The sequence below is a fragment of the Coregonus clupeaformis genome, chromosome 13 (assembly GCF_020615455.1).
Source record: "Coregonus clupeaformis isolate EN_2021a chromosome 13, ASM2061545v1, whole genome shotgun sequence".
NCBI classification, from domain to species: domain Eukaryota; kingdom Metazoa; phylum Chordata; class Actinopteri; order Salmoniformes; family Salmonidae; genus Coregonus; species Coregonus clupeaformis.
This window is the reverse complement of record NC_059204.1, coordinates 51,940,073-51,966,807: the sequence shown is the minus strand read 5'-3', so window position 1 is coordinate 51,966,807 and position 26,735 is coordinate 51,940,073. Positions and strand designations below refer to the sequence as shown.

General features: G+C 45.9%; 1 protein-coding gene across 1 annotated transcript in view; it reads left to right on the top strand.

The window, feature by feature from the left end:
• The window catches only part of spns2 (spinster homolog 2 (Drosophila)), a 133,971-nt gene that overhangs the window by 45,764 nt on the left and 61,472 nt on the right, over window positions 1-26,735 (top strand). The window contains exon 3 of the mRNA XM_041894558.2: window positions 24,987-25,123. Coding sequence (XP_041750492.1) covers window positions 24,987-25,123 — 137 coding nt within the window. The remainder of the gene's footprint in view (window positions 1-24,986; window positions 25,124-26,735) is intronic.

Below are 26,735 nucleotides of genomic sequence, written 5' to 3'. Positions count from 1 at the left end.
GTCTGGCGGAAGGCTCTGGCTGATCCTGTCTGGCGGAAGGCTCTGGCTGATCCTGTCTGGCGGAAGGCTCTGGCTGATCCTGTCTGGCGGAAGGCTCTGGCTGATCCTGTCTGGCGGAGAGCTCTAGCGGCTCCGGTCTGGCGGACGGCTCTGAAGGCTCATGGCAGACGGGCGGCTTTGCAGGCTCAGTACAGACGGGCAGTTCCTGCGGCGCTTGGCAGACGGACAGTTCAGACGGCGTTGGGCAGACGGGCAGTTCAGGCGCCGTTGGGCAGACGGGCAGTTCAGACGGCGTTGGGCAGACGGACAGTTCAGGCCCCGTTGGGCAGACAGGCAGTTCAGGCGCCGTTGGGCAGACGGGCAGTTCAAGCGCCGTTGGGCAGACGGGCAGTTCAGGCGCCGTTGGGCAGACGGCAGACTCTGGCCGTCTGAGGCGCACCGTAGGCCTGGTGCGTGGTGCCGGAACTGGAGGTACCGGGCTGAGGACACGCATCTCAGGGCTAGTGCGGGGAGAAGGAACAGGCCGGACCGGGCTGGCGACGCGCACCGTAGGTTTGGTGCGAGTGGCAGGAACAGGCCGGGTCGGGCTGGCGACGCGCACCGTAGACTTGGTGCGGGGGGCAGGAACAGGCCGGACCGGGCTGGCGACGCGCACCGTAGGTTTGGTGCGAGTGGCAGGAACAGGCCGGGTCGGGCTGGCGACGCGCACCGTAGGGTTTGGTGCGAGTGGCAGGAACAGGCCGGGCTGGGCTGGCGACGCACACCGTAGGTTCTGTGCGTGGAGCAGGAACAGGCCGGGCTGGGCTGGCGACGCACACCGTAGGTTCTGTGCGTGGAGCAGGAACAGGCCGGGCTGGGCTGGCGACGCACACCGTAGGTTCTGTGCGTGGAGCAGGAACAGGCCGGGCTGGGCTGGCGACGCACACCGTAGGTTCTGTGCGTGGAGCAGGACCAGGCCGGGCTGGGCTGGCGACGCACACCGTAGGTTCTGTGCGTGGAGCAGGAACAGGCCGGGCTGGACTGGCGACGCACACCGTGGGCTTGATGCGTGAGTAGGAACAGGCCGGTCCGTACTGGGAACACACACCACTGGCTTTAACTGGGGATCAGGAACGGGCCGGACCGGACTGGTAACACACATCAGTCTCTCACGCCGTGCCGCAACAACTTCCCTTCCTCTACTCGCCAATGGCTCCCGTAATCCGATAGCCTTCTCTCCACGTCTCCCTGTGGCAGCCTCCTGCTGCCCAGCCGCCCAAGCCATGTGCCCCCCCCAAAAAATTTTTGGGGGTTGCCTCTCGTCCTTCCGACGATGGCCCTGCTGATGCCGTTGCTCCTCTCCTGCCAGGTTCTCCCCCTTCATCGCCCTCCGGTACCGGACGGCCTCCTCCTGCGTAATATGTCCCCAGCCGAGGAGGACATCCACCAGCGTTCTCTCCATACCTGGCGCTTCCTCCCCAAGAAATTCTTGGGTAGTACTCTCGGGCTTCCAGCCTTGCCTCCGTGCTGCCTCCTCATATCGCCGCCTCGGCTCTAGCTGCCTCCCGCTCTTCACGAGGACGGCGATATTCTCCCGGTTGATCCCAAGGCCCCTTACCATCCAGAATCTCCTCCCATGTCCATGAATCCTTTATGGGAGTCCATAAATCCTGTGTAGGTAGGTCCTGTTGCCGCTTGACACGCTGCTTGGTCTTTTTGTGGTGGGTTTTTCTGTCACGGTCGTCTATGTCGTCCAAGTATGACCAAGGCGCAACGTGTCCAAGAAACATGACTTTATTAATCAAAGTAACCAAATACAAAACAAAAGACGACTCAAATGAAGTCCACGGTACAACAGACCGAAAACGGAACAAAAACCCACAAAAACACAGTGCAACCACAACAGTTTAAATATGGCTCCCAATCAGAGATAACGAGCCGACAGCTGTCACTCGTTACCTCCGATTGGGAGTCACATGAATAATCAAGAACCACCACAACATAGAAATGAACACCTAGAAACCAACATAGAAATACACCCAAAAGAAAATGAACAACCCTGGCTCAATAATCAAAGTCCATGGAGCCAGAGTGTCACAGTATACAACACATTAAGAACGCCTTCCTAATATTGAGTTGCACCTCACCCTTTTTTCTCTGTTTTTCCTTCCATTTGGGACCTATTTAATTGTACTGATCAACAACATTGTCATAGAATCATAGAATCTCTTATTTTATAAAAGTATGCGCTGTCTCTTTAAGACCCATGATGTCATTTACACACAAAGTCAGTTCGAGGCTTGAGCAAAGATGATCTTGACTGGGAGAGACATGAGGCGGGGTAGACTAAGTTAATTAATAACATTTTTGGTGAAAATAAGCAGTATTTTGTGTTATGGTACTAGGGTAGTGAATTGATGAATTGATGTTGGCTTCAGCTGTAAGCTAGCAAGGAAAGTTAGCCTACAAAGCTGGAAGCTACCGGTATGTTCTTGCATTGTAGTGTTCTAGCCTGTACTGGACATTGCTTTGGGAACAGTAATGAACAGTTTCAACATTTCTACATGCCGCGTTGTATTATTCAAGTGTGTTAACTTCTGTGCAGCATGAGTGGTGATGCAGCCCAGACTCCCAGTGAGTTCAGTGGTTCCTTATGGCAGGCCCTTTAGTTATGAGGAAGTGTATTAGGCAAGAGGCATGAACGGTGCACAAGCGCCATAAAGGGACATCGGCTGCGCTGATCGATAGACTTGATCCAATCTAAATCAGTAGACAACGTGAGACACATTTGACAGAAGTACTGAAAGTAACACATATTCTACTACCGAACTGTTTTTAATGTTCTAGTTTTGGTCAACTGTGCAACCCTACATACTGACATGGTATTTTTCCCCCTTTGATTTCCGACTCATCTGATTAATCTTTCCTACTGTAGGGGGTCAAGCTGAGGCTAATGAACTCTTAGTGGACTGACACACCATGGTTGTGGTGGTGGAGTGTGTGTGCTTGTGCGTGAGCGTGTGTGTGTATTGGGGTGAGCCTTAGCTATAGGGCTCTCTGTCTCTCTCTTTCTCTTTCTCTCGTTCTCGTTCTCCTTCCATCCCTCTGCGGCTCTCTGACTAGGCCACGTCTCCGAGGAGGGCAGATGCCAGAAGATGATTGGCACCCCTCCTACGCTCTAGTCCCCCTCCCTCCCCCTTCACTTCCTGTCCCCGAGCCAAAACTCTCTCTCACGGAGTGGCTGCCAATCCAATCAGGGGATCAGAGCCAATTAAAACAAGCATGAGGGGCACGATGAGATGAGATGACGGGCCACTGGGCGGAAATCTTCTAGATCTGACCTGTGGTAAATGCCCTATCAGTTTTCCCCCTACCCCACCCACAGCCCTATAGTGTGTGTGTGTGTGTGTGTGTGTGTGTGTGTTTGAATACATATCTCAGAAAGTAACTATTTTTAAGGAAATTACTACTTTTAAGAAACTATTGGATTGGCTGCCTTCAACTAATGGCAGGGCTGTATCTGGAACTTCAAAATATAAATAAAATGAATAGAGCACACACAATCTTCTATACTATTCTAATCTTTCTAACAGTCATATTTGATCTACACAAAACAGTTATATCTATTCCCCCGAATGTCCATTGCCCCAGGTGTACATAATCAAGTCAAATCAATTAACCAATGATATTTTGTACAGATAACTATAAATAAGTTGTGATGCTCAACTACTGTATGACTCTTTCAACATACTACTGAAAAGGTTGAAAGCTGCAATACCTTTTATGATACCTGAAAATACTGCAGAGAAATTCAAAAACGTTTAACCTGTTTGTCCATTTGAGGGAAAGTATTGTTGTTTAAAACACACACTATAACATATTTAAAGGGATAGTTTAATCTGAATACAATCTAACTTGATTTTCCACCTACATTGGCTGTAGTTTATTCTAGAAGGCAGTTTCTGGATATAGTTTCATTTCGACACTTAAAGACATTCTCCAGAACATTGACGACAACTAAGTATTTTTTAAACCTCCCGCTTTGGGCTGGATGTGTCAATGTGTAGTTCATACATGCCTAATCAATGAGCAGAATTATTGTCTTACCTCAATTAGCCACGAAATCCCTAGTTTGATGAAAATAAGCTGTGCTTTTCCCTAAATTTTCCCCCACATGGGCCAGGCTCCTAGCATTTAGAGTTCAACCATTGAGCCTCAGCCCCTCGCTATATGAGTTTCAGCTAGCAAGATGCACATGGTGCACCCACAGCAGAGTGAGAAAGAGAGAGCAATGACCTGGTGTACATGTCTGCACACACATATGTAATGTAGTACGCTACTTTCAGATCTACTGGCTAAAAAGGAAACTAAAGTACCAGAGAATCCCTTTAATAGCCATATTTTGTTTCTGTTAGCATTCTCAGTAATACTTAACATTAAATTGGTATTGTGTCTGTAATAAAACTGTAATTACTTTTGGAGCAACATTTTAATAGCATGTTGTTCCATAAGACTTTGGTAATTGCATTTGACCAATTACATAGCAATGATCTGAGAGTTTTTGTAACTACTGTACACAAGAGGAATAGTGACTGTTCCTTATTCCACTTAGGTACTAACTCCATTATTATACAATTATAAAGCAATTCCCAAAGTCCTAACCACAATGTTGCTATTGTAATAATCACAACGTTACTACATATGTATCAGAACTGGTTACTGTTACTGTATTACCTTATGTCTCACTCATTATGCAAATATACTTGTTAGTCATTTTGAAGCTGCAAAAGTGGTCTACTCTAACAGTGAGGTGATTCCATGTCCCTTGTGTATTTCATTCTAGGCTATAGGCTATATTAAGATTCATATCTCAGTGCCCTGCAAACCATGTGCTAATGATAATATATTTAGACTAATTGCACTAACTGTTTTAGTTTTTGGTTCTTCATCAAATATTTGGCAGCCATCAAATATATATATATATATATATATATATATATATATATATATATATATATATATATATATATATATATATATATATATTTCTTTTTTTTGAACTTGCATATATTCAAATACCTTCAAATATTATTTGGTTTTCTGAGAGGTGTTCAAAATACTTTCAAATATCATTGGTTTTCTGAGACCTGTATTTGAATATCAAAGAAAATAGTTGCCTTTAAGTTGAACCTCTATATAAACTATATTCAACTACCTCAAGTATTTGAAAAGTTGGTATTTTCAAGTAAAATACAAAATACAACTATTTTCTGTCCAAGTCTGCTGTGTGCCCCTCTCCTGCCATATGCTTCCATGCCACTCTAAGGATCTATCACTGGGAGGTGTTATTCCGAGGCAGCTGGGCTGGAAATAGGACCAGGCTATTTCTATTTCAACCCTGATTACTTCTTCTCTTCCATCATTGGAGGAGTGATGGAGCTTCTGTTTATGGTAATTGGCAGACGTTGTGATATTTTACCGCTCCAGTCTCTGAGCCTTGAGTTTGATCTAGATCAATACCCCTGCAGCCTGCCTGCCTGACTGGAGTCCTGGGAACACTCACGCACGCACGGACGCACACACACGCACACGGCCCGGGCCCCTGGGAGCCGGATGGGTTTATCTTCGGCTCTGACTGACATCAACAGATCAATAAGGAACACAGAGACAGAGTCTGCATCCCAAATGTCACTCTTTTCTCTATTTGGTGCACTACGTTTGACCAGGGTTCTGGTCAAACGTAGTACACTATGTAGGGAGTAGGGTGCTATTTGGAACACAGAGAAAAATACTCCAGGCCCCCAGTCAAACAACCATGCTCTATAGGCTACATACGTGTTCAGATTGTCAAGGTCAGAGATATAGAGGAGTGTATGCATTTGCATCGACTTTAATTCACCATGAAAAGGGCTGGTTATTTACTTGGGCAAGTGTGTGTGTGTATATGTGTGTGTGTGACTGTGTTTGTATGTGTGCCACAGTTATTTGGTTGCAGTGTCCAACACAGCAATGGCTGGCAGCACACACACACACACCAACACCCTCAAACGAGGACACACTTTATCTGTTCCCTGTCATTTCAGCTATGTCCTGTCATTAAGTCCCCTGCTCCTGTAGTTATGGCAGGAAAATGGCAGGAAAGAAAAACTCCTCGCCCTACACAAATATGTCCCTGGTCAGATCCCACAGCAGTGACAGACAAGCCACTAACTAAGGGAAAGTGTCCCAAGAAGAAAATGACAGGATAGCTTACTACACTGTAGCTTACATTCCAGTCTGGGTCCGCAGAGTATAAGGATATTTGTGTGTGTGACTATTGCTAGTGAGTGTTTTTGTGCATGTAAATGCACTGAAAGTGCTGTATATGCATGTGTATTTTTATATAATATGCATGGTGATTTAGTAGACACTTTTATCTCAAGTGACTTAGTTAACACATACATCAAGTACTGGATGTGGCCCATTTTGAATCAATCCCTGGTGTTTTAGGCACCACGCAGGTCCCATTGGAACCATATGTAGACATGGTCTATGCATCCAGTATGTCTATGGTTCATACTGCACACCCTCCATACTCCATCCCAGAGCCAGCAGGCAGCAGCAGTCGCTAATCCTGCCCAGCTGGAGAGCACCCTGCCCAGACCTCAGCTTTCAGCAAGGCTCTTAGAGCCCCAGTCCTCCATCTTCAATCTAGAGCCTGGTGAAAGGCCAGAGAGGGGAACCCAAGGCTAACAGGCATTAGAGCCACTCCTGGTGACAAGGACTGGGTCCCAAATGGCACCCTATTCGCTATGTAGTGCACTGCTTTTGACCAGGGCCCATCAAAACTAGTGCACTACATAGGGATTAGGGTGCCATTTGGGATGCACACAAGGAGAGGGCTAACACCCATCAGCACTCCTCAGCACTCCAGATGGGTCCACTAAAAACCATGGGGTTTCAATCCCAAACTCGGCAACTCCACACGTTCTCCATTCCACTGCCTTTTATATAGAACTTCAACCGCTGCATTCCTCTGCACCTAAACAGGCAACAATCCTACATGGGCAGCTCTCATGCTCCCAGGCCGCGGAGTGCGGAATGCATTTATCAAACGATAGACAGACGGCTGTAAGAGTAACCCAACACTTCTAAAGAAGGAAGGAGTCTGAGCTGTTTGATTTCTGGAACGTTTTGGAGGGTGGACATAAAAATGTGAGGAATGTAGGGGATGTTTAGAGCGCCACCCGAGAGCATGAGTGTGTAGTTTAGTATCGGGTTGGTCTGGGTTTGGAAGGGGTATACTGGGGAGGGAGGTACGGAAGGAGGGAGGAGGAAGAGAGAGAGAGAGGAAGAATGAGGGAGAATGAAGGAATGTATGAGGTACAATACAGTAAGGTGAGGTGGCCTATCCAGACCAGTCTCCAGATCATAGCTCTGCTATGTCACCACAGTGTCACACCCTCCTCAGGCAGCCAGTCAGGAACATTCATCATTTAAGGAGAAAAGGGGACAACAACAACCACAACATGTCAAAGTGTGTTAACCTTGCTGGCACACCTACAGTAGGCTACCACAGCTCTACACCTGAGAGACAGACAACAAACAACACAACACACTACTGTTTGTAGCAACACAGGTACACTTCTGTCGCTACTGTCACAATACAGGTGGTTAGAGTGAGTACACAGGTCACTGTGGTTTGTGGTGGTTAAAGGAGAGGAGAGGAGGGAATATACAGTGGCTTGCGAAAGTATTCACCCCACCTTGGCATTTTTTCCTTTTTTGTTGCCTTACAACTTGGAATTAAAATTGATTTTTTGGGGGGGTTTGTATCATTTGATTTACACAACATGCCTACCACTTTGAAGATGCAAAATATTTTTTGTTATGAAACAAACAAGAAATAAGTCAAATAAACGGAAAACTTGAGCGTGCATAACTATTCACCCCCCCAAAGTCAGTACTTTGTAGAGCCACCTTTTGCAGCAATTACAGCTGCACATCTAGCCACTGGGATTTTTGCCCATTCTTCAAGGCAAAACTGCTCCAGCTTCTTCAAGTTGGATGGGTTCCGCTGGTGTACAGCAATCTTTAAGTCATACCACAGATTCTCAATTGGATTGAGGTCTGGGCTTTGACTAGGCCATTCCAAGACATTTAAATGTTTCCCCTTAAACCACTCAAGTGTTGCTTTAGCATTATGCTTAGGGTCATTGTCCTGCTGGAAGGTGAACCTCCGTCCCAGTCTCAAATCTCTGGAAGACTGAAACAGGTTTCCCTCAAGAATTTCCCTGTATTTAGCGCCATCCATCATTCCTTCAATTCTGACCAGTTTCCCAGTCCCTGTCGATGAAAAACATCCCCACAGCATGATGCTGGCACCACCATGCTTCACTGTGGGGATGTTGTTCTCGGGGTGATGAGAGGTGTTGGTTTTGTGCCAGACATAGCGTTTTCCTTGATGGCCAGAAAGCTCAATTTTAGTCTCATCTGACTAGAGTACCTTCTTCCATACGTTTGGGGAGTCTCCCACATGCCTTTTGGCGAACACCAAATGTGTTTGCTTATTTTTTTCTTTAAGCAATGGCTTTTTTCTGGCCACTCTTCCGTAAAGCCCAGCTCTGTGGAGTGTACGGCTTAAAGTGGTCCTATGGACAGAGACTCCAATATCCGCTGTGGAGCTTTGCAGCTCCTTCAGGGTTATCTTTGGTCTCTTTGTTGCCTCTCGATTAATGCCCTCTTTGCCTGGTCCGTGAGTTTTGGTGGGCGGCCCTCTCTTGGCAGGTTTGTTGTGGTGCCATATTCTTTCAATTTTTTAATAATGGATTTAATGGTGCTCCGTGGGATGTTCAAAGTTTCAGATATTTTTTTATAACCCAACCCTGATCTGTACTTCTCCACAACTTTGTCCCTGACCTGTTTGGAGAGCTCCTTGGTCTTCATGGTGCTGCTTGCTTGGTGGTGCCCCTTGCTTAGTGGTGTTGCAGACTCTGGGGCCTTTCAGAATAGGTGTATATATACTGAGATCATGTGACAGATCATGTGACACTTAGATTGCACACAGGTGGACTTTATTTAACTAATTATGTGACTTCTGAAGGTAACTGGTTGCACCAGATCTTATTTAGGGGCTTCATAGCAAAGGGGGTGAATACATATGCATGCACCACTTTTCCGTTATTTATTTAGTATAATTTTTTATTTAACAAGTTATTTTTTTCATTTCACTTCACCAATTTGGACTATTTTGTGTATGTCCATTACTTGAAATCCAAATAAAAATCAATTTAAATTACAGGTTGTAATGCAACAAAATAGGAATAACGCCAAGGGGGTTGAATACTTTTGCAAACATTTGGAACACCTTTCTAATATTGAGTTGCATCCCCCCTTTTGCCCTCAGAACAGCCTCAATTTGTCGGGGCATGGACTCTACAAGGTTTCGAAAGCGTTCCACAGGGATGCTGGCCCATGTTGACTCCAATGCTTCCCACAGTTGTATCAAGTTGGCTGGATGTCCTTTTGGTGGTGGACATTCTTGATACACACGGGAAACTGTTGAAACCAAGCAGCATTGCAGTTCTTGACACAAACCAGTGCGCCTGGCACCTACTACCATACCCTGTTCAAAGCACTTACATTTGTTGTCTTGCCCATTCACCCTCTGAATGGCACACATACTGTACACAACCCATGCCTCAATTGTATCATCTACACTGATTTAAGTGGATTTAACAAGTGACATCAATAAGGGATCATAACTTTCAGTTGGATTCACCTGGTCAGTATATGTCATAGAAAGAGCAATGTGTTCTTAATGTTTTGTACACTCAGAGTAGACGTAACTCCTCAGTAGATGTAACTCCTCAATACTTACAGTATTACAGTAGGCCTACTAGTCTCCATCAACTCAACAGACTACCATGAATTCCTTGTCAGAACTACTGTATGGGGAACAGGGATATCACAATCAGCCTTTGCCTATCTATCAGTCTTGTGAATATGTATTCTCTCCTAGCCTTAGTTGTATTCTCTCTCAGCCTATATATTGCTTTGTATCTAAATGATCCCAGAGGCTATTTGACTAGAGCATCATGAGCTCATCTAACCAGAGGAGGGTAACTACACTACCCCCTTCTATCTGGGGCGGCAGGTAGCTTAGTGGTTAAGAGCGTTGTGCCAGTAACCGAAAGGTCGCTGGTTCTAATCCCTGTGCCGACTAGGTGAAAAATCTGTCGATGTGCCCTTGAGCAAGGCACTTAACCCTAATTGCTCATGTAAGTCGCTCTGGATAAGAGCGTCTGCTAAATGACGTAAATGTAAATGTAAAATCTATTGCTACGGATTCTTTAAGGACCGGATACTCTGTTTTCTGTCACAACAGAATAGCTTATCATTTCCCATTGTGTTGAGCCGTAGGACATAGAACATCCCTGAGCACCTTTAGGTTCAGTGTTGTGATGAATGATGACTGGCAATGGATCTATTCTGTTGTGACAGATAACAGAAATAAATGGTCCTTAAAGTATCCGTAGCAATAGAAAGAAGAGGGGTGTGGAGTAGGGTGAGAGGTCTACTGTGGAGTAGAGACCTCTCACCCAAACTCTATTAGATCCCTAGTATAGGCCTGGGTCGTGTTCGTTAGGGAAAACTGTAACAAAATGTTTTGAAAACAAAATCAAGTATTTCTTATTGGCCAAGTTAAGATAATACCTCCCTGTTTCACACCGTTTTCAGACTTATTCTTCTGTTTCGTGCCTTCTGAACACGACCCTGGTGTGGTGTGTTGTCTCAGTCTGCTTTGTGTCTTTACTCTGTTCCTCCATTGCTAATCCTTTTACCCTGCTCCTCCTCTTCTCACTCTCTCACTTTGTATGTTTTATAATTACACACTCACAAACACAGACTTTTGGTAAAAACCTATATGACGCACTTTGCTACTTCCCTTTATGAGCTAATTTTAGATGTTTTCCCCTGGGCTCTCACCTTTTGTCCTTGTGAGCCAATGGGATAATCTCATAGCAATGTACTCCCTTTCTACCTCATTCTCTCCCTCTCGAATACATTTAGCTAAACGGCATCACTCTGTAAGCCAGTCAGCAAAAATTGCTTTTTAAGAGGCAGAGAAAATCCCCCTTTCCACAAGCGCATAATAACAGAATGATCGTTGTTTTGTCTTGGTAAGCCTATTGTTTTTGTTTTGGTGTATTTGTTATCCCCCCAAGAAGAATTACACACACAGACAGACACAGTGGGGTCGTCTATGTGTGTTGCACGAAGAAATCCAGGAAATCCCTCTCTCGCTCTGCCAAGCTGTGCTGTGTATGTTGGCTTCCCCATCATGGCAATTTGCATTCAACATTGGAGTAATGTAGAGTAATTATGGTATGAGGGGCCACCACCCTCCACCCAAACCCACAATGCACCATGATTCATACGGCCATTTCCAGATGTTGAGCTCACCACTCTCTTACCTGGAGAGAACAATTAATAATTGATTATACCCGGATGGCGTTTCTGATTGACACGGCTCGTTCCAGTTTCCACAGTGTTATATAAGCCACGGTGTCTTCCATCCTCTTCCTTCTGGGATATGATCTGATTGGGGTTCTGGCACCATCATGGCAGCAGCACATCCATTGAGACCTGGAAAAGGTTTGTTTGAGTCATCTCACGAGCCATAATTAACGGCTGGGCCCAGGTCAAAATCAGTGCACTCTAGACGGAATGGGGTGCCATTTCAGACGTAGCGAATGTCTCGTGCTAGCTACCTGGCTAGAAAGTCTGTCAAGACGAGATACTACTTTAAAGAGTCTCAGTGGAAACTCTGAATCATTTTGAAGTGGTGGAGAAGTCGATTAAATGCATAGAATCAGTCTGAATGGGGAGCCCGTTGGTTTCTGAAGGGAGAGCCAGGTGAGGCTTAGATAACTGTTGGTTTCTGCCCCTTTCTGCATGTATGTTGAATGAACGATACTATACAAAAGACACTGGATTCTTCTATGTATTCTTCTTTCCTCCCTCCATTGACAATCTAAACACAGTGCTAACTTCTCTTTCTTTCTTTCTTTCTTTCTTTCTTTCTTTCTTTCTTTCTTTCCTCTCCTCGAAATATTTCCAACAGACCCAATACCAACCAGAAACTCGAATCCATTCACAGTCAATGGGTGTGACACTCTGGCTCTAGGACTTTTGTATGTGAGCTAGAGTGTATGTTGTTTTGTTGGGGATTTGGGTGTTTTTCTATGTTGGTAGTTCTGTCGGGTGTATTTCTATGTTTGCAGGTCTGTGGGTTGTTTTTCTAGGTGGTTGTATGTTGTAGTCAATGACTCCCAATCGGAGGTAACGAGTGTCAGCTGTCGGCTCGTTATCTCTGATTGGGAGCCATATTTAAACTGTCAGTTTTCACCTTTGTTTTGTGGGTTATTGTTCCAAGTTCAGTTGTGTCACTGAGGACTTCATTATCGTCATTTGTTGTTTTTTCGTGGTTGCTTTATAAATAAAGTCATCATGTTCACTCCACGCGCTGCGTATTGGTCCGCTCCTTCCGACGATCGTGACAGAATAACCCACCATAAAGGAACCAAGCAGCGCGTCCAGGAACAAAGGGTCTGGACATGGAAGGAACTGGTGGAAGGTAAAGGGTCCTGGACTTGGGAGGAGATCCTAGATGGTATGGATCGCCGACCATGGAACGAGACGGTGGAGAGGCGACGGCGAGAGGAGCAACGGCATCAGCAGGGCCATCATCGTCGGAAGGACGAGAGGCAACCCCAAGAAGTTTTTGGGGGGCACATGGCTTGGGCGACGGAGCAGCAGGAGGCTGCCACTAGGCAGAGTCAGAGGGCTGCCAGGTTAAGGGGGCTGACGGAGGCAGAGAAGGGACGGATTCAGTGGGCTACCAGGTCAAGGGGGCAACTGGGTAAAGCAGGGAAGGAAAGTGTTGAGGCACGGCGTGAGGTACTGGGGTGTGTAACCAGTTCGGTCCGGCCCGTTCCTAGTCCCGTGGTGCAGCCAGTAGTGTGTGTTCCCCGTGACGGTACGGCCTGTTCCGGTCCTCGCACTAAGGATACGGTGCGCGTCGCCAGCCCAGCCCGGCCTGTTCCTACTCCTCGCACCAGGGATACGGTGCGCCGCCAACCGGCCCGGCCTGTTCCGGCCACTCGCACCAGGGATACGGTGCGCGTCGCCAGCCCAGCCCGGCCTGTTCCTACTCCTCGCACCAGGGATACGGTGCGCCGCGCCAACCCGGCCCGGCCTGTTCCGGCCACTCGCACCAGGGATACGGTGCGCGTCGCCAGCCCAGCCCGGCCTGTTCCTACTCCTCGCACCAGGGATACGGTGCGCCCGCTAACCCGGCCCGGCCTGTTCCGGCCACTCGCACCAGGGATACGGTGCGCGTCGCCAGCCCAGCCCGGCCTGTTCCTACTCCACGCACCAGGGATACGGTGCGCTTCGCCAGCCCGGCCCGGCCTGTTCCGGCCACTCGCACCAGGGATACGGTGCGCGGTCGCCAGCCCCGCCCGGCCTGTTCCTGCTCTCCGCACTAGGCGTTATGGGAGTCCCCAGGGTCCAGCATGCCCTGTTCCGGCTCCCCGCACTAGGCGTTATGGGAGTCCCCAGGGTCCAGCATGCCCTGTTCCGGCTCCCCGCACTAGGCGTTATGGGAGTCCCCAGGGTCCAGCATGCCCTGTTCCGGCTCCCCCGCACTAGGCGTCATGTGCGTTCCCAGGATCCAGCAAGCCCTGTTGCTTCTCTCCGCACTAGCCCTGAGATGCGTGTCCTCAGCCCGGTACCTCCTGTTCCGGCACCACGCACCAGGCCTACGATGCGCCTCAGACGGCCAGAGTCTGCCGTCTGCCCAACGGGGGCCTGAACTGTCCGTCTGCCCAACGCCGTCTGAACTGTCCGTCTGCCCAACGCCGTCTGAACTGCCCGTCTGCCCAACGGGGCCTGAACTGTCCGTCTGCCCAACGCCGTCTGAACTGTCCGTCTGCCCAACGCCGTCTGAACTGCCCGTCTGCCCAACGGGGCCTGAACTGTCCGTCTGCCCAACGCCGTCTGAACTGCCCGTCTGCCCAACGCTCGTCAGAGCCTTCCGCCAGACAGGATCAGCCAGAGCCTTCTGCCAGACAGGATCAGCCAGAGCCTTCCGCCAGACAGGATCAGCCAGAGCCTTCTGCCAGACAGGATCAGCCAGAGCCTTCTGCCAGACAGGATCAGCCAGAGCCTTCTGCCAGACAGGATCAGCCAGAGCCTTCTGCCAGACAGGATCAGCCAGAGCCTTCTGCCAGACAGGATCAGCCAGAGCCTTCTGCCAGACAGGATCAGCCAGAGCCTTCTGCCAGACAGGATCAGCCAGAGCCTTCTGCCAGACAGGATCAGCCAGAGTCTTCCGCCAGCCAGGATCCGTCAGAGCCGTCCAGCCAGGATCCGCCTGAGCCAGCCAGCCAGGATCTGCCCCTCAGTCCGGTGCTGCCCTTTAGTCAGGTGCTGCCCCTTAGCCCGGTGCTGCCCCTTGGTCCGGTGCTGCCCCTTAGTCCGGTGCTGCCCCTTAGTCCGGTGCTGCCCCTTAGTCAGGTGCTGTCCCTTAGTCCGGTACTGCCTACTAAGCAGTTTGTGACTGTGGTAGGGTGGGGATCACGACCGGGGCCAGAGCCACCACCGTGGACAGACGCCCACCCAGACCCTCCCCTAGAGCGTATGCTGGTGCGCCCGGAGTGCGCACCTTTAGGGGGGGGTACTGTGACACTCTGGCTCTAGGACTTTTGTATGTGAGCTAGAGTGTATGTTGTTTTGTTGGGGATTTGGGTGTTTTTCTATGTTGGTAGTTCTGTCGGGTGTATTTCTATGTTTGCAGGTCTGTGGGTTGTTTTTCTAGGTGGTTGTATGTTGTAGTCAATGACTCCCAATCGGAGGTAACGAGTGTCAGCTGTCGGCTCGTTATCTCTGATTGGGAGCCATATTTAAACTGTCAGTTTTCACCTTTGTTTTGTGGGTTATTGTTCCAAGTTCAGTTGTGTCACTGAGGACTTCATTATCGTCATTTGTTGTTTTTTCGTGGTTGCTTTATAAATAAAGTCATCATGTTCACTCCACGCGCTGCGTATTGGTCCGCTCCTTCCGACGATCGTGACAATGGGCTGTTTTTAGTGTTGCATAATGAGAGCTTAAGCTTGCCCAGAGATAACTGAAAACACTGCATTGTCACATCATGCATCACAAACGTTCAGTTTGCACTGATTCATGCTTCTGGCTTTTTTCATAATGTCTTTGGCCTTTCTCTGTTCTTAAGAAGCTCTTAAGCGTCTCTTCTTAGGTAGATGAAATGTCAAAGCATTAGGAACAAATACTCCTGTATGAGAGAGGAGGTGGTATTATCTTTCTTTTGGTGGCCTACACTCTTAGAAAAAGTGTTTTATCTGCAACCAAAAAGGGTTATTCAAAGGGTTCTCCTATGAGGATAGCCAAAGAACCCTTTAAGGTTCTAGATAGCATAGCACCTTTTTTTAAAGAGTGTAGCCGGGCTGACGTTCACAGTTTACACAGTTGCCTTACATATTCTCTGTTTCTACAGCTGATACTTTAGTGTGAGGCATGTTGTCGGGTTGAGTTTCCTTCCTCCACATTACATTGCTATTGGTGTATGTTTCTGTGATCTCACCCTGCGTTTGAACCTGTAACCTCTTGTAGGTGTGGCTGTCAATGCACCTATCGGGAGAATATTGTTTTATTTCAATTGTCTCAAGGTTTGGTGACAAAATGTCTGCCGTGAGATAGAATACAGTCCCACGTTAGCGAGGAGGTGAGTCACCATGATGACTTTGAGGCCTCAACCTGTAGAAACCTTGACAAGGCAACAATAATAACATCTCAAGGTTTTTATTTTGAGCTGAAGTGTTTCGCCAACATTGTGTGATCATCAAAGTTGAATGTCTTCAGGTAGCTACAGTTCCTCTCAGAAAATCACAGCATGATACAAAACAGTAACACAGCTTGTGTTTGTTTAGCCGCTGTGCTTCTTCAGTGCTATTAATTCAAGTGAGATTGAGTGAGAGAAACAGTACAGCTGGGTTTGTCTCTGTAAACAGACTAACGTTGCACTCTATCCAGATCATCTAAGCATGTCATATCAAACAGATCAACATTTCTGGAGTTATGAGACATAACGAGCGTTATAGATTGACACTCCTAGTGCCTGGTACTAAATAAAACATAAAACATAAAATATGTTTGATGGATGAAGTTAAGAACGGCAACTGAACGACTTCTCAGCAGATTACTCACCGAACATTCTATAGAGATGTAATTAGATCAAATATCTAATGAAATAAATGTATTATTACATTAGATCAAATATAATAACAAATAACCCAAAACTATATTAGGCCAATTCCTTTGCAGAAATGTCAATAAATATATTTTCAACTGAATTATATTATACTGGACTGGCCAATGAAAAACACAGTGGGGGTTGAAAACCAGTAATCTGATTTCCATATGTATCAGAATGAATTATAGCTAGTTGGCTCTCCAAACCTCACGCAACCCTTTCACCGGCCAGATAACCTTGGCAGTGACAGAGGGAGCAGACGAGGTGTGTGTCTGCGTGTGTGTGTCTGTCTGTCTGCGTGTCTGTCTGCGTGTCTGTCTGTCTGTCCGTCTGCGTGTGTTTGTGTTAGCAGGGGTTAAGATCCCAATATGTTTTAGGTCCTTTCAACAGCTTTACACCAGCCCCTCCAACCATATCACCCCCTAACACATGGGCCACAAGACAGGGACAGTAATTGGGAAGTATCCAAGAAGAGATCATAAAAAACACAAAACATTGTTATCTCAATTAAAACACATACCCAGGAGTATACGAACGGACCGAGTTGCTGTCGATAAAGTTTTATGGAAAAAGATCAAACACACTCCGCTGTGCGTTTGGTATCCCTCATCCCAAAGCCGTATTCACGACTGCGTCCCAACTAGCATCCTAGTCATTCTATAGTGCACTGCTGTGTGCGTCCCCAATGGCATCCTATTTCCTATACAGTGCACTACTTTTGACCAGAGCCCTATGGGACCCGATCAGAAGTAGTGCAGTATATAGGGAATAGGGTGCCATTGGGGATGCACACGATCAGTGTCTTGCAGGTGCTCTGTTCTCTGGTCTGTTCAGTAGGAAGCTGTTTCATAGGGAAATGTATCATCCTATACAGACTGAGTGAATATCAATCACACATAGACATACCCCATACAACATGTTTTATTCATAGGAATAGATAGAAAAGCGGATTTGAATCATTGGTTGGGTGACTCATCCCCTAGCGAGGCTGGCAGAGGGGATTGTTCCGTTCCCCTTATCAAAGGCCTGGCACTGCAGGCAGGATGCCCATCAGGGTGTTCCTATTGTCCCTGGGGGGGGGGGATTTCCTACAGGTTAGGACATCTGTGGAGGGGGATATCTCTCTGTACATTCTAAGTGATGTCCACGGGTGCCATGTGTTAATGAGGCAGAGGACAGGAGCTTTTCTAAAGACTAGGAGCTCTGCTCTGTGGAGGTGTGAACAGTATATATCTGTCTTCACTCTCTATATTAGATATTGTACTATAACTGAACTACGCTCATTACCATCTAGTGAGGAGCTCAGGCACCAATAGCAGTCCGGCTTGCTTAGTCAGCGGGAGCCTCTGTGGCGTAATGCCACCCCCTCACATCCATCCAACACTCTCATGTTCTACAGTATGTCTCATCACTGAGAGGTGGGCAGTCCCCTTGTAGGCTTCATCTCTAGCCTTGTCCGAGTGAGGTAACTACGTAGCCTATGGTAAATGTGTGATTACCTGTGTTACATGTGTGATTCAACAGCCTTGAGCTTGAGAAAATCACAACGAAACTAGTCTGCTAGACTCACTTCGCAGGTTGCTGTGAGTCATAAACAGACACTAAAATAGAGGCTATTATTTTGTCCTGTTGTCACCCATCCTTTGTTCTCCTGGGATGTCCTAAAAGCAGCTAATCCCGGTAATTGATGGTAATATGCACCCTGAGAGACAAACTGGTCTGGCCTGGTGCTCACCTGACAGGCACGCAGAGAATCCGATGAGGAATTTTAGGAATTTTCAGTATAGGTTTGACACGCAAACAGGTGTTTGAAATCAAAACAACATTAGCCAGACAGGTTTACCCAGTATGGGGATATGGACCCAGTATGGGAATATGGATCTATCTTTCATCGGTTGCAATCAAAACCAAACTTCACAGAGAATAAGCGAGTTCAGGAGAGACTTTGAGACTGTTTTTATGAATGCACGAGGCACTGCACTCTCACACACCCAACTCCACACACACAGTTGTCTGAATGAGAACAAGTGAGAGTTGAGTAAGATTAATCCATCCAGTCTACAGAAGAGAAGCCGTACGTGAGATAGGCTACAAGTCAGACTGCTCCTCCTAGCCTGTCCTCAAAGGCCTAGATCTCCCCTAAGAGACAAGCAGTCTACATCAATCTCCCTGATTAAAAGGCCTCTGTCTCTCTTTGAGGTTAAGTTGACTAATCTCTTTGGTGCTTGACTCTGTGAAGCAGTATCATTATGAAAGATAGCAGATGATGTTTCAACCAGAAACCATGTCCTTGTCATTAGTCTATGGGTCAACCCAGAGAGATAACATGCACTCAAGTAAAGAGTTAAACAAGTTTTGAGACTTTCTTCTCATAATCTATTGTGATTCAAACTGAATCCCACAGACATGATTGGTAATTAGCCTCTGTCCAGAAGAGGAGAATAGTTGAATGGACAAAAGGCACACAAGAATGACCAACTAAATTACTTTAAAGATAGAGATCTGTGTTTGTCAGAGTAGATGGGGTGGGACCAGGCTATAGGCTAATAAAAGGGAACCACTTAAATAACTCTAATGATAAGGCTGTGTGTGTGGCGGAGCATTGAGAAGCAGTGTGTTTGAGTGGTGGTGGATCAACTGTGTGTGTGTGTGTGAGAGTCACTTCCCTGGGAGACAAATGTCTGTGTTTGGACTCCATTATCACAGACATGCAGCATCAATAAAGTAGCTGGGCCCTTTCATCTGATGGTCTGACCGATTTAATGGTCTGACCTGATGAAGATTGATACAAAGAGAGTGTATGGTACTGATTAACTGTCTGTAGATTTCATTCACCCACTGCACTGACTGTTCTGTAGGTTCTTACGGTTATAGCCTATCCCCATCAACTACTTGTCATTACAATTAAGCCATTCAATGCGGTTTCCCTTTTAAGTGACAAAAAGAACACACATATGTGTGTCAATCACCATTGTTCCTGTCCAAACATTCATAGATTGTTCATGTCACGCTGTGTATGTGCACGCGGGTGTGTTAGTGTGCATGTGTGTATAACACCACTCGTTAGAGGTCAGCCAATAGTAGATGCTCTACGTTATACTCCACTGGAGAAATGGCTTGACTGGCTCTTATGACTCTCTCTGGCTTGGCCTTGTTTAGAGGGAAAGTCAGTCAGGGATGCTAGCGGTCAGAGCTAACCCATTGTCCTATAAATTAGCTCATCAAAGACATTTCCTTCCCTTTGTTGCAAAGCATAAACACATGTGTAAATCTACAGGACGAAGGGAAACCCCACGACAGATGAGACTAAGCTTTTTATCCCCACTGTTGATACTAGGGGTTTCATGCCATTTTCACGTTTGTATATACAAAACCAGAGTTATGTATGTGACTATGTGCTTTATTTATTGAAGTTTATTTATCTAGTTTTCTGTTAGTGTTGTGTGCTTATGGCTGTGGAGATCAAATGGAGATGTGTTTGGCCCATAGAGAATGATAGAGGACTCTAGTGCCCAAAAGCCTGTTTTAGCATGGGCAGCGCCATTGAGGGCTTTCACCATTTTGAAGTAGTCAACTGGGTGGGACTTCATATTCATATCATAGCCAATGAATTATACTTGTGAGCAAACATTCCGTAATTGCAGGTGGCAGTAAATCGCCAACCTTGGCTTTATACCTGTTCAAACAACACATTACAGGTGGCAGTGTGCACCCTTTCAGCTTATTTGCCAACTCATAGAAGTAGTAGAAGAAGAAAATGGACTACTTCAAAATGGAGACGGCCTCAATGGCCCTGCCCGTGCTCTCACAGACACCAAAATGGTACAGATACAATGATGCAATGTCTATCTAAGTCTATGGTTTTGCCCCATGCTGCGTCAGACCATAAACAAGTGGAGAGAGAGATGATCACAAAGATACGTCTAGACAATGGTGCTCAGCCTTGGAATGTGAGTGGTAGAGAGAGGATTCTGTGGAAGCTTGATACCTCAGCTGAGCTCCCTTCATTCCTAACTGTGTTTGTTAGTGACAGAGTCATGGTTGTTGCATTCAATAATTTCTAGTCCTGAAGCCTTCACCAAGTGACTGCCTAAGTGAATGTGTTTGAATGAAAAGGAAACCCTTTATGACCATATATTATACATTTCATAAGGCCGTTAGTTATGGCCTAGTTATCGTCAACATTGTGGTCTGAAAATCTTGTCTCATGGGCCACATCAGACCTGCAAGTCACAATAAGATGGTTTGTGAAGTGATTAGTAATTCCTATCGGAATCCAGACAGAGGTACTATATCCAACAAATTGAATATTCTATCACCCACAATCTGCATTAAGAATGACTGCTAAGGACTTGACAAACAAGACTACCTAAACCATCTAAACTGAAACAACCATCTTAGTAACGGGTGCAATAAGTCCAACCCCTTACAGATTGGAATAGTTTAGAAAAATGTAAGATATTTACTTTGTATAGTATAAGATCAATTAATCAATCAATGTGCACACAGATTCAATTAAAAAGACCAAGGAGGTTTTCCAATGCCTCGCGAAGAAGGGCACCTATTGGTAGATGGGAGAAAAAAAAGCAGACATTGAATATCCCTTTGAGCATGCACTATTCAGAAATCTCTCCGCCATTTCCTGGTTGCTAAAATTATATTGTATTTTTGGTTATGGAAAACTGGTGTACAAAACCGAAAGTAAAAGACGCAAAAACGAAACTTAGAAACAGGAAGCATAGAAATGGTGCAGTGAACGTTCCTGAGTCATTGAGTTACAGTTTGACTTGAAAATCTATGGCAAGACTTGAAAATGGTTGTCTAGCAATTTGACAGAGTTTGAAGAATTTTGAAAAGAATAATGGGCAAATGTTGTACAATCCAAGTGTGAAAAGCTCTTAGAGACTTACCCAGAAAGACTCACAGCTGTAATCGCTGCCAAAGCTGCTTCTATTGACTCAAGGGTGTGAATAATTATGTAAATGAGATATTTCTGTATTTGATTTTCCATTAAATTGCAAAAAATTTAAAACATAAAAAATCACTTTGTCATTAAAGGGGATTGTGTGTAGATGGGGGAGAAAAAAATGAATTCAGGCTGTAACACAACAAAATGTGGAATAAGTCAAGGGGTATGAATATTTTCTGAAGGCAATGTACACATGCATGCCTTCAATTCAGTCTTGATAGGAAGATGGATAACAACAGCCTATAATAAGGATTTTTGGGAGGATAATTTTTTCATTATAAATCCAATATATTTATCAGCCTCCCTTTATTGGGCCAAAGGGAATTATCTTGAACTCAATTTTGCCCCAAATTAAGCGTTTTACGTCTGTCTCCTATTCAAATTGAGTAGTGTGTCATAGTAGATAACCAGGAACGGAACCACAGACATAGAGAAGAAAACCTAGATCAGCTAGCGGAACTCAGAACTCCAGCCCTGATTCAGTGGTTGGAAGGGAGGGCCATAGAGATACAATGTAATACTGTACTATTTTATTCTCTGTGTGTTTCTGATTCTATGGAAGGGTGTGTCTATTTTGGCTAAACAATCAATCGCGCCCTGGTCAACCAAAGACAATCTCTAACAATAACAACACAGTCATAATTCATCACTGTTTATGGTTTTGTGACAGTCAATCTTAAAGAATCTACCTGGCCTGGGGAAATAGCCAGAGGCAGTATTCATTAGTCACCATAGAAGTTATAACTGCACCTGCTCTGTACCATAGACATACACTAGCTGACCAGAACACCTACCCAGTAGGGGTTTGGCCAACTGCAGGTGAATACACTGCCTGCTGTGTCATTCCACCCTTAGAGATTCCACTGGAATCTCTAACTGACTGTGTCGGGCTAATGCCTCATTCATACTCATGGTGAATAGATTCCAGTCATGCTGAGTGCTAACGTGCGTGCCGCTGGTGCACCTTTCATTATACATAGTTAATCATGGTAATATACTGGCTTGAATGTTTCATAGCCCTCCACTGCACACACACTCACACAGGCGTGTGTCCGCACACACACACAAAACGCAGGCCTTGTACTGTATCTTGGGTATTTTCCCCTTAATCTTTTCTTTTTTTGTTTAAACTGAAGGTAAACTCTGTGCTACTGCCCAGGGAGTTCAATCATTATCACTAGCGCTAACAGAGAACGTAGCCCTGAATTCAAACACACACTGGGGTGAATTAGGGGTTATTTGGCTAATGCTGAATAAATCCTCATGCATGAACGCACACACACACAAACACACACACACGCAAATACGGTACAAAGCCTCCACTCCCAGGTGCTTTGAATAGAGGAGAGAATGTAATGATGCCACTGTAAAAACAACACTGTTCGTTTAGAAATAAATCACAATATCACAGGAAACAGGGAGAGAGAGGAGAGGATTGTCCATGTGTGGCCTCCTTCTTAATTGCTTAGTTAGCAGGCTTCTTGCTACTATGAGTTAATGTTGTTGTGGCAGTTCTCTGTTTAGCACCATCACCCCTGAGAGATTGTCTATTTAAACCCACAGCTGCTGGTGGAGGCTGATTATGGGCCTCTCCCTGTCTTATCTTTGTGTATGACACCCTGCCGTTAGTTAGTAGTGTGTGTGTGTGTGTGTGTGTGTGTGTGTGTGTGTACTGTGCCGCATGGCGGATCGGGAGAGTTCTTTAGAGAGCTGGACCAGCGTGGAGCAGACAGACAGTCATCCGAGTCATTTAGCGTTACACTTTAGACCCACGGCACCAGCACAGAATGCTGATGATGTTTAGAGGCCGCAGAGAGAGAGAGAGCGAGAGAGAGAAAGAGGGGGAGAGAGAGAGAGAGAGAGAGAGAGAGAGAGAGAGAGAGAGAGAGAGAGAAGAGAGAGCGAGAGAGAGAGAGAGAGAGAGAGAGAGAGAGAGAGAGAGAGAGAGAGAGAGAGAGAGAGAGAGAGAGAGAGAGAGAGAGAGAGAGAGAGAGAGAGAGAGAGAGAGAGAGAGAGAGAGAGAGAGAGAGAGAGAGAGAGAGAGAGAGCAGGGTGTCTTTGATCTGCAGGGGTGAGTGGCAGTTCTGAGTGTGTGTGTGTGTGTGTGTGTGTTATATTTATCTAGCTACAACATATGGTATTTAAAATAAATAGGTTGTGACTTAGGTAAAACCTGATATAATATTACATTGATGTCAGTTCATTAGCCTGGCCACAGACAAAACAAATACTCAACATGAATTATAAATCATCATAAAAGCAAAGTCCCAGGTAGGTCCTACAAAAGATAAATCTCCATAAAACTGAACAAATATTAGTTATGAAATAGCCCTAATTTGTTTCAGTGTACCAAAGGACTCTGTTGGCTCCAGAGAGAAGCACCTCCTCTGTTACAGGAGCAGAGCGGTCGGCTTGGAAACAGTGCCAACAGTAACATCCCATAATGAAGCTGCCTCAGCGTTTTCACTTCCTCTATAATTGGAAGTTATTAAATATCAAGATGAGGGCATCGATATCTGGCAGGGAACCCTGTAATATCTCAACTGCACCATCTACTACTACAGTATATATTATGTACAGTGGAGCCCCTGGCTCAGTACAGGCAATGATATCAGGATAAACCCAGTTGGCTACTGCTTTGGCTAGGTCACCCTTGGGTCATCCTTTGGCTAGGCCACATTGGATAGCACTGTGATTTGAGATTTTGAGTTCTTTGTCAGCCAAGGGAATATATTTCCTTAGTTATATATAGTGTTAAAGAGACAGTGTGGCCCTCTGAGGTCAGCATTCTGCTCTTCCCTATCAGGCTGTTTCTCGGTGATGCAGCAAACCCCTTTAATGTTATATAACCCCCCCAGGATAGCTTCATGCTGATGAGGCATCAAAACATTCTTGGAGAGTGCCCATCTTCCGAAGCCCTGTTGTCAGGCTGTACTGCTGTCAAGTGTAACCCCTCTGCCCTTTATATCTGCAGAGACTTAAACCTCCGTCCGATAACATTAAATATTCAACAATGTTTAGGGAGGGTTATCTTTCTCATAGATAGATATTGCCATAAACCCCCCGCGGATTTGTTTTTCTAAAGTCAGCAGTGAGAGGATTAGTGAAGCACACATTCAGCCACCCACTCATGTATTGTAACCTACTGACCTTTGGTGAGGTTCATGCTCAATTTCAGTGAGAGAATTACTATGATTATAAAAGAGTAAACAACCTTTGTTTTTATTGGCCAGCCAGCTTAGATTATACGTATTAAATCAAATCAGATCAGAGGCAATAATAGGCTAATGCTGAATACATGATAATATAACAGCATAATTCACATAATAACATCATTCCTATAATGCTATCAGAGAGAGCTGAAATAACCCAGTCTTTAATATGCTTCTTCCATTGTCTCTGTAATGTCACTTTAATATGCGACTGTATAATGGGATCCTGCATGGTCTGAGTTAGGTTGGATAACCTCTGGCAGTCCTTCACAGGATGCCTGAGTTCCTGGCTCGTTATCAATGCCAACCAGGGAGACTACTAGCATGGTGCCAGATCTGTTTGTGCTTTTGCCTACTCCATTGTCATTGGAATTATGACAATTTCATAATTACAACATAACACTTTATATTTATTAACTTTTGTGTGAGGAAAGAAAAGGGTAGTGATAGCCTACTGAAGCTACAGTGATCTAACATTTGGCCTCTTTGTCTTCATTTTTGTCTTCCACAGTTTTCATCTGCAGTTTCATGGTGGCAGCGCCCATCTTCGGTTACCTCGGCGACCGTTTCAACAGGAAGATCATCCTGAGCTGTGGCATCTTCTTCTGGTCTGCCGTCACCCTCTCCAGCTCCTTCATCACCAAAGAGGTATGACATCACTTCCTCTACATACAGGAAGTACACAGGAAGTAGCGCACTGTTACAATAAAGCAGTAAACTAGCTGCTTCACTCACTGTCGGAAGTCGTATATCCAAACCTCTTCAGTAAGAGAGGACCACTGCTCAAATTCTAGACCTAATTCAAGCACAGACAAAAGCATTATTCATGAGTTTGGTGGTACTATCATCACCCACGATGACCCCTATGAGGGAAGGTTTGATGTTTTGATGTGCAACACATCAGAAGTAAGTAGAAGAGAGAAACTCCAGGGGCCATTTCACTGAGTGGGTTAACTGTTTTGCTGATCTCCAGCACATGAAGGTTAGTGACCGCACAGCACCACAGTTTGAAGTGCACTGACGTGTACTGTGCAGCCAAAACAAAGTTGTCTCACTAATGTAGATTAGATGACATGCTCATTTAGCGTGACACTGACTTCACAGCCTTTGTAGACATTCTATTATGGCTTTATCGCTCTCTCTCTACCTCACTCTCTCTCTCTCTCTTGCGCTGTCTCCCTCGCTTTGTCTCTCTCTCTCTCTCTCTCTCTCTCTCTCTCTCTCTCTCTCGTTCTCTCTCTCTCTCTCTCTCTCTCTCTTGCTCTGTCTCCCTCGCTTTGCCTCTATGTAGGCGGCCTGTCTGCTTTCTCCTCTCTCTCTCTATCTCTCTATCTCTCTCTCTCTCTCTCTCTCTCTCTCTCTCTCTCTCTCTCTCTCTCTCTCTCTCCCTCTCTCTCTCTCCTCTCTCTTTCCCCCTCTCTCTCCCTCTCTCTCTGTCTCTTTCTCCCCCCCCCTCTCTCTCTCAGAACAAATGAAGTTAAAATTGGTATTAGGCAATCAGCTAATATAAGCACCTGACTGAGAGAGAGAGAAAGAGAGTCACTACAGTATTACATAGCAGACCGAGTCGAGTGCATCATGGAGCATCAGAGGATAAGGCCAGCAGGCCATGTGGTCTGATTCCTCTTTGGTCTGGTTAATATCTCTATAAAGGCCTCGTGCTATGTGTTGGTGGGGGGGAGAGGGGCTCCTTCCATCAGATATAAGGGTCTTACTCAGCTGACTGTGTGCACGTGCGTGTTTGTGTGTGTGTGTGTGTGTGTCTGTATACATCCATGTATATCTGTGGAGTGTATGTGTGTATTCGTTTGTAGTTGTGTACCTTTGTCTGTGTCAATGTGTATGAGTTCAGGTCAGGACTGTGGATGTATATCTAGGCCCTATGTGTGCTCCAGGGTTTCACATCCAGAGATCCAGTGATATGAGTGTTAATTAGAGAGCTAGTTCAGCCCAGAGCTGTTAACAGTGGAGAGGACTGACAGCTTAGGGATGTTTGTCCTAGGTTGATGGCCCCATGGGGCCACAGTCTGACTAAACTAATCCCATGTGTAGCCCTCCTCTGTGGGGCTGCGAAGGCCGCCAGCTGCCCCTGGGGGAATACAGCCTGGCTCGCTCTGCTCTCTGCTGTCACTGCTAAGGCTGAGCTGACAGGAAAAGCCAGCCACCATCACCCATTGGCCCATCTCCCTCTGACACATCATGCCACAAAGGCCATCCCTGATGAGGTTATCAGGCGGTTTTTCCAGCACACACACACACA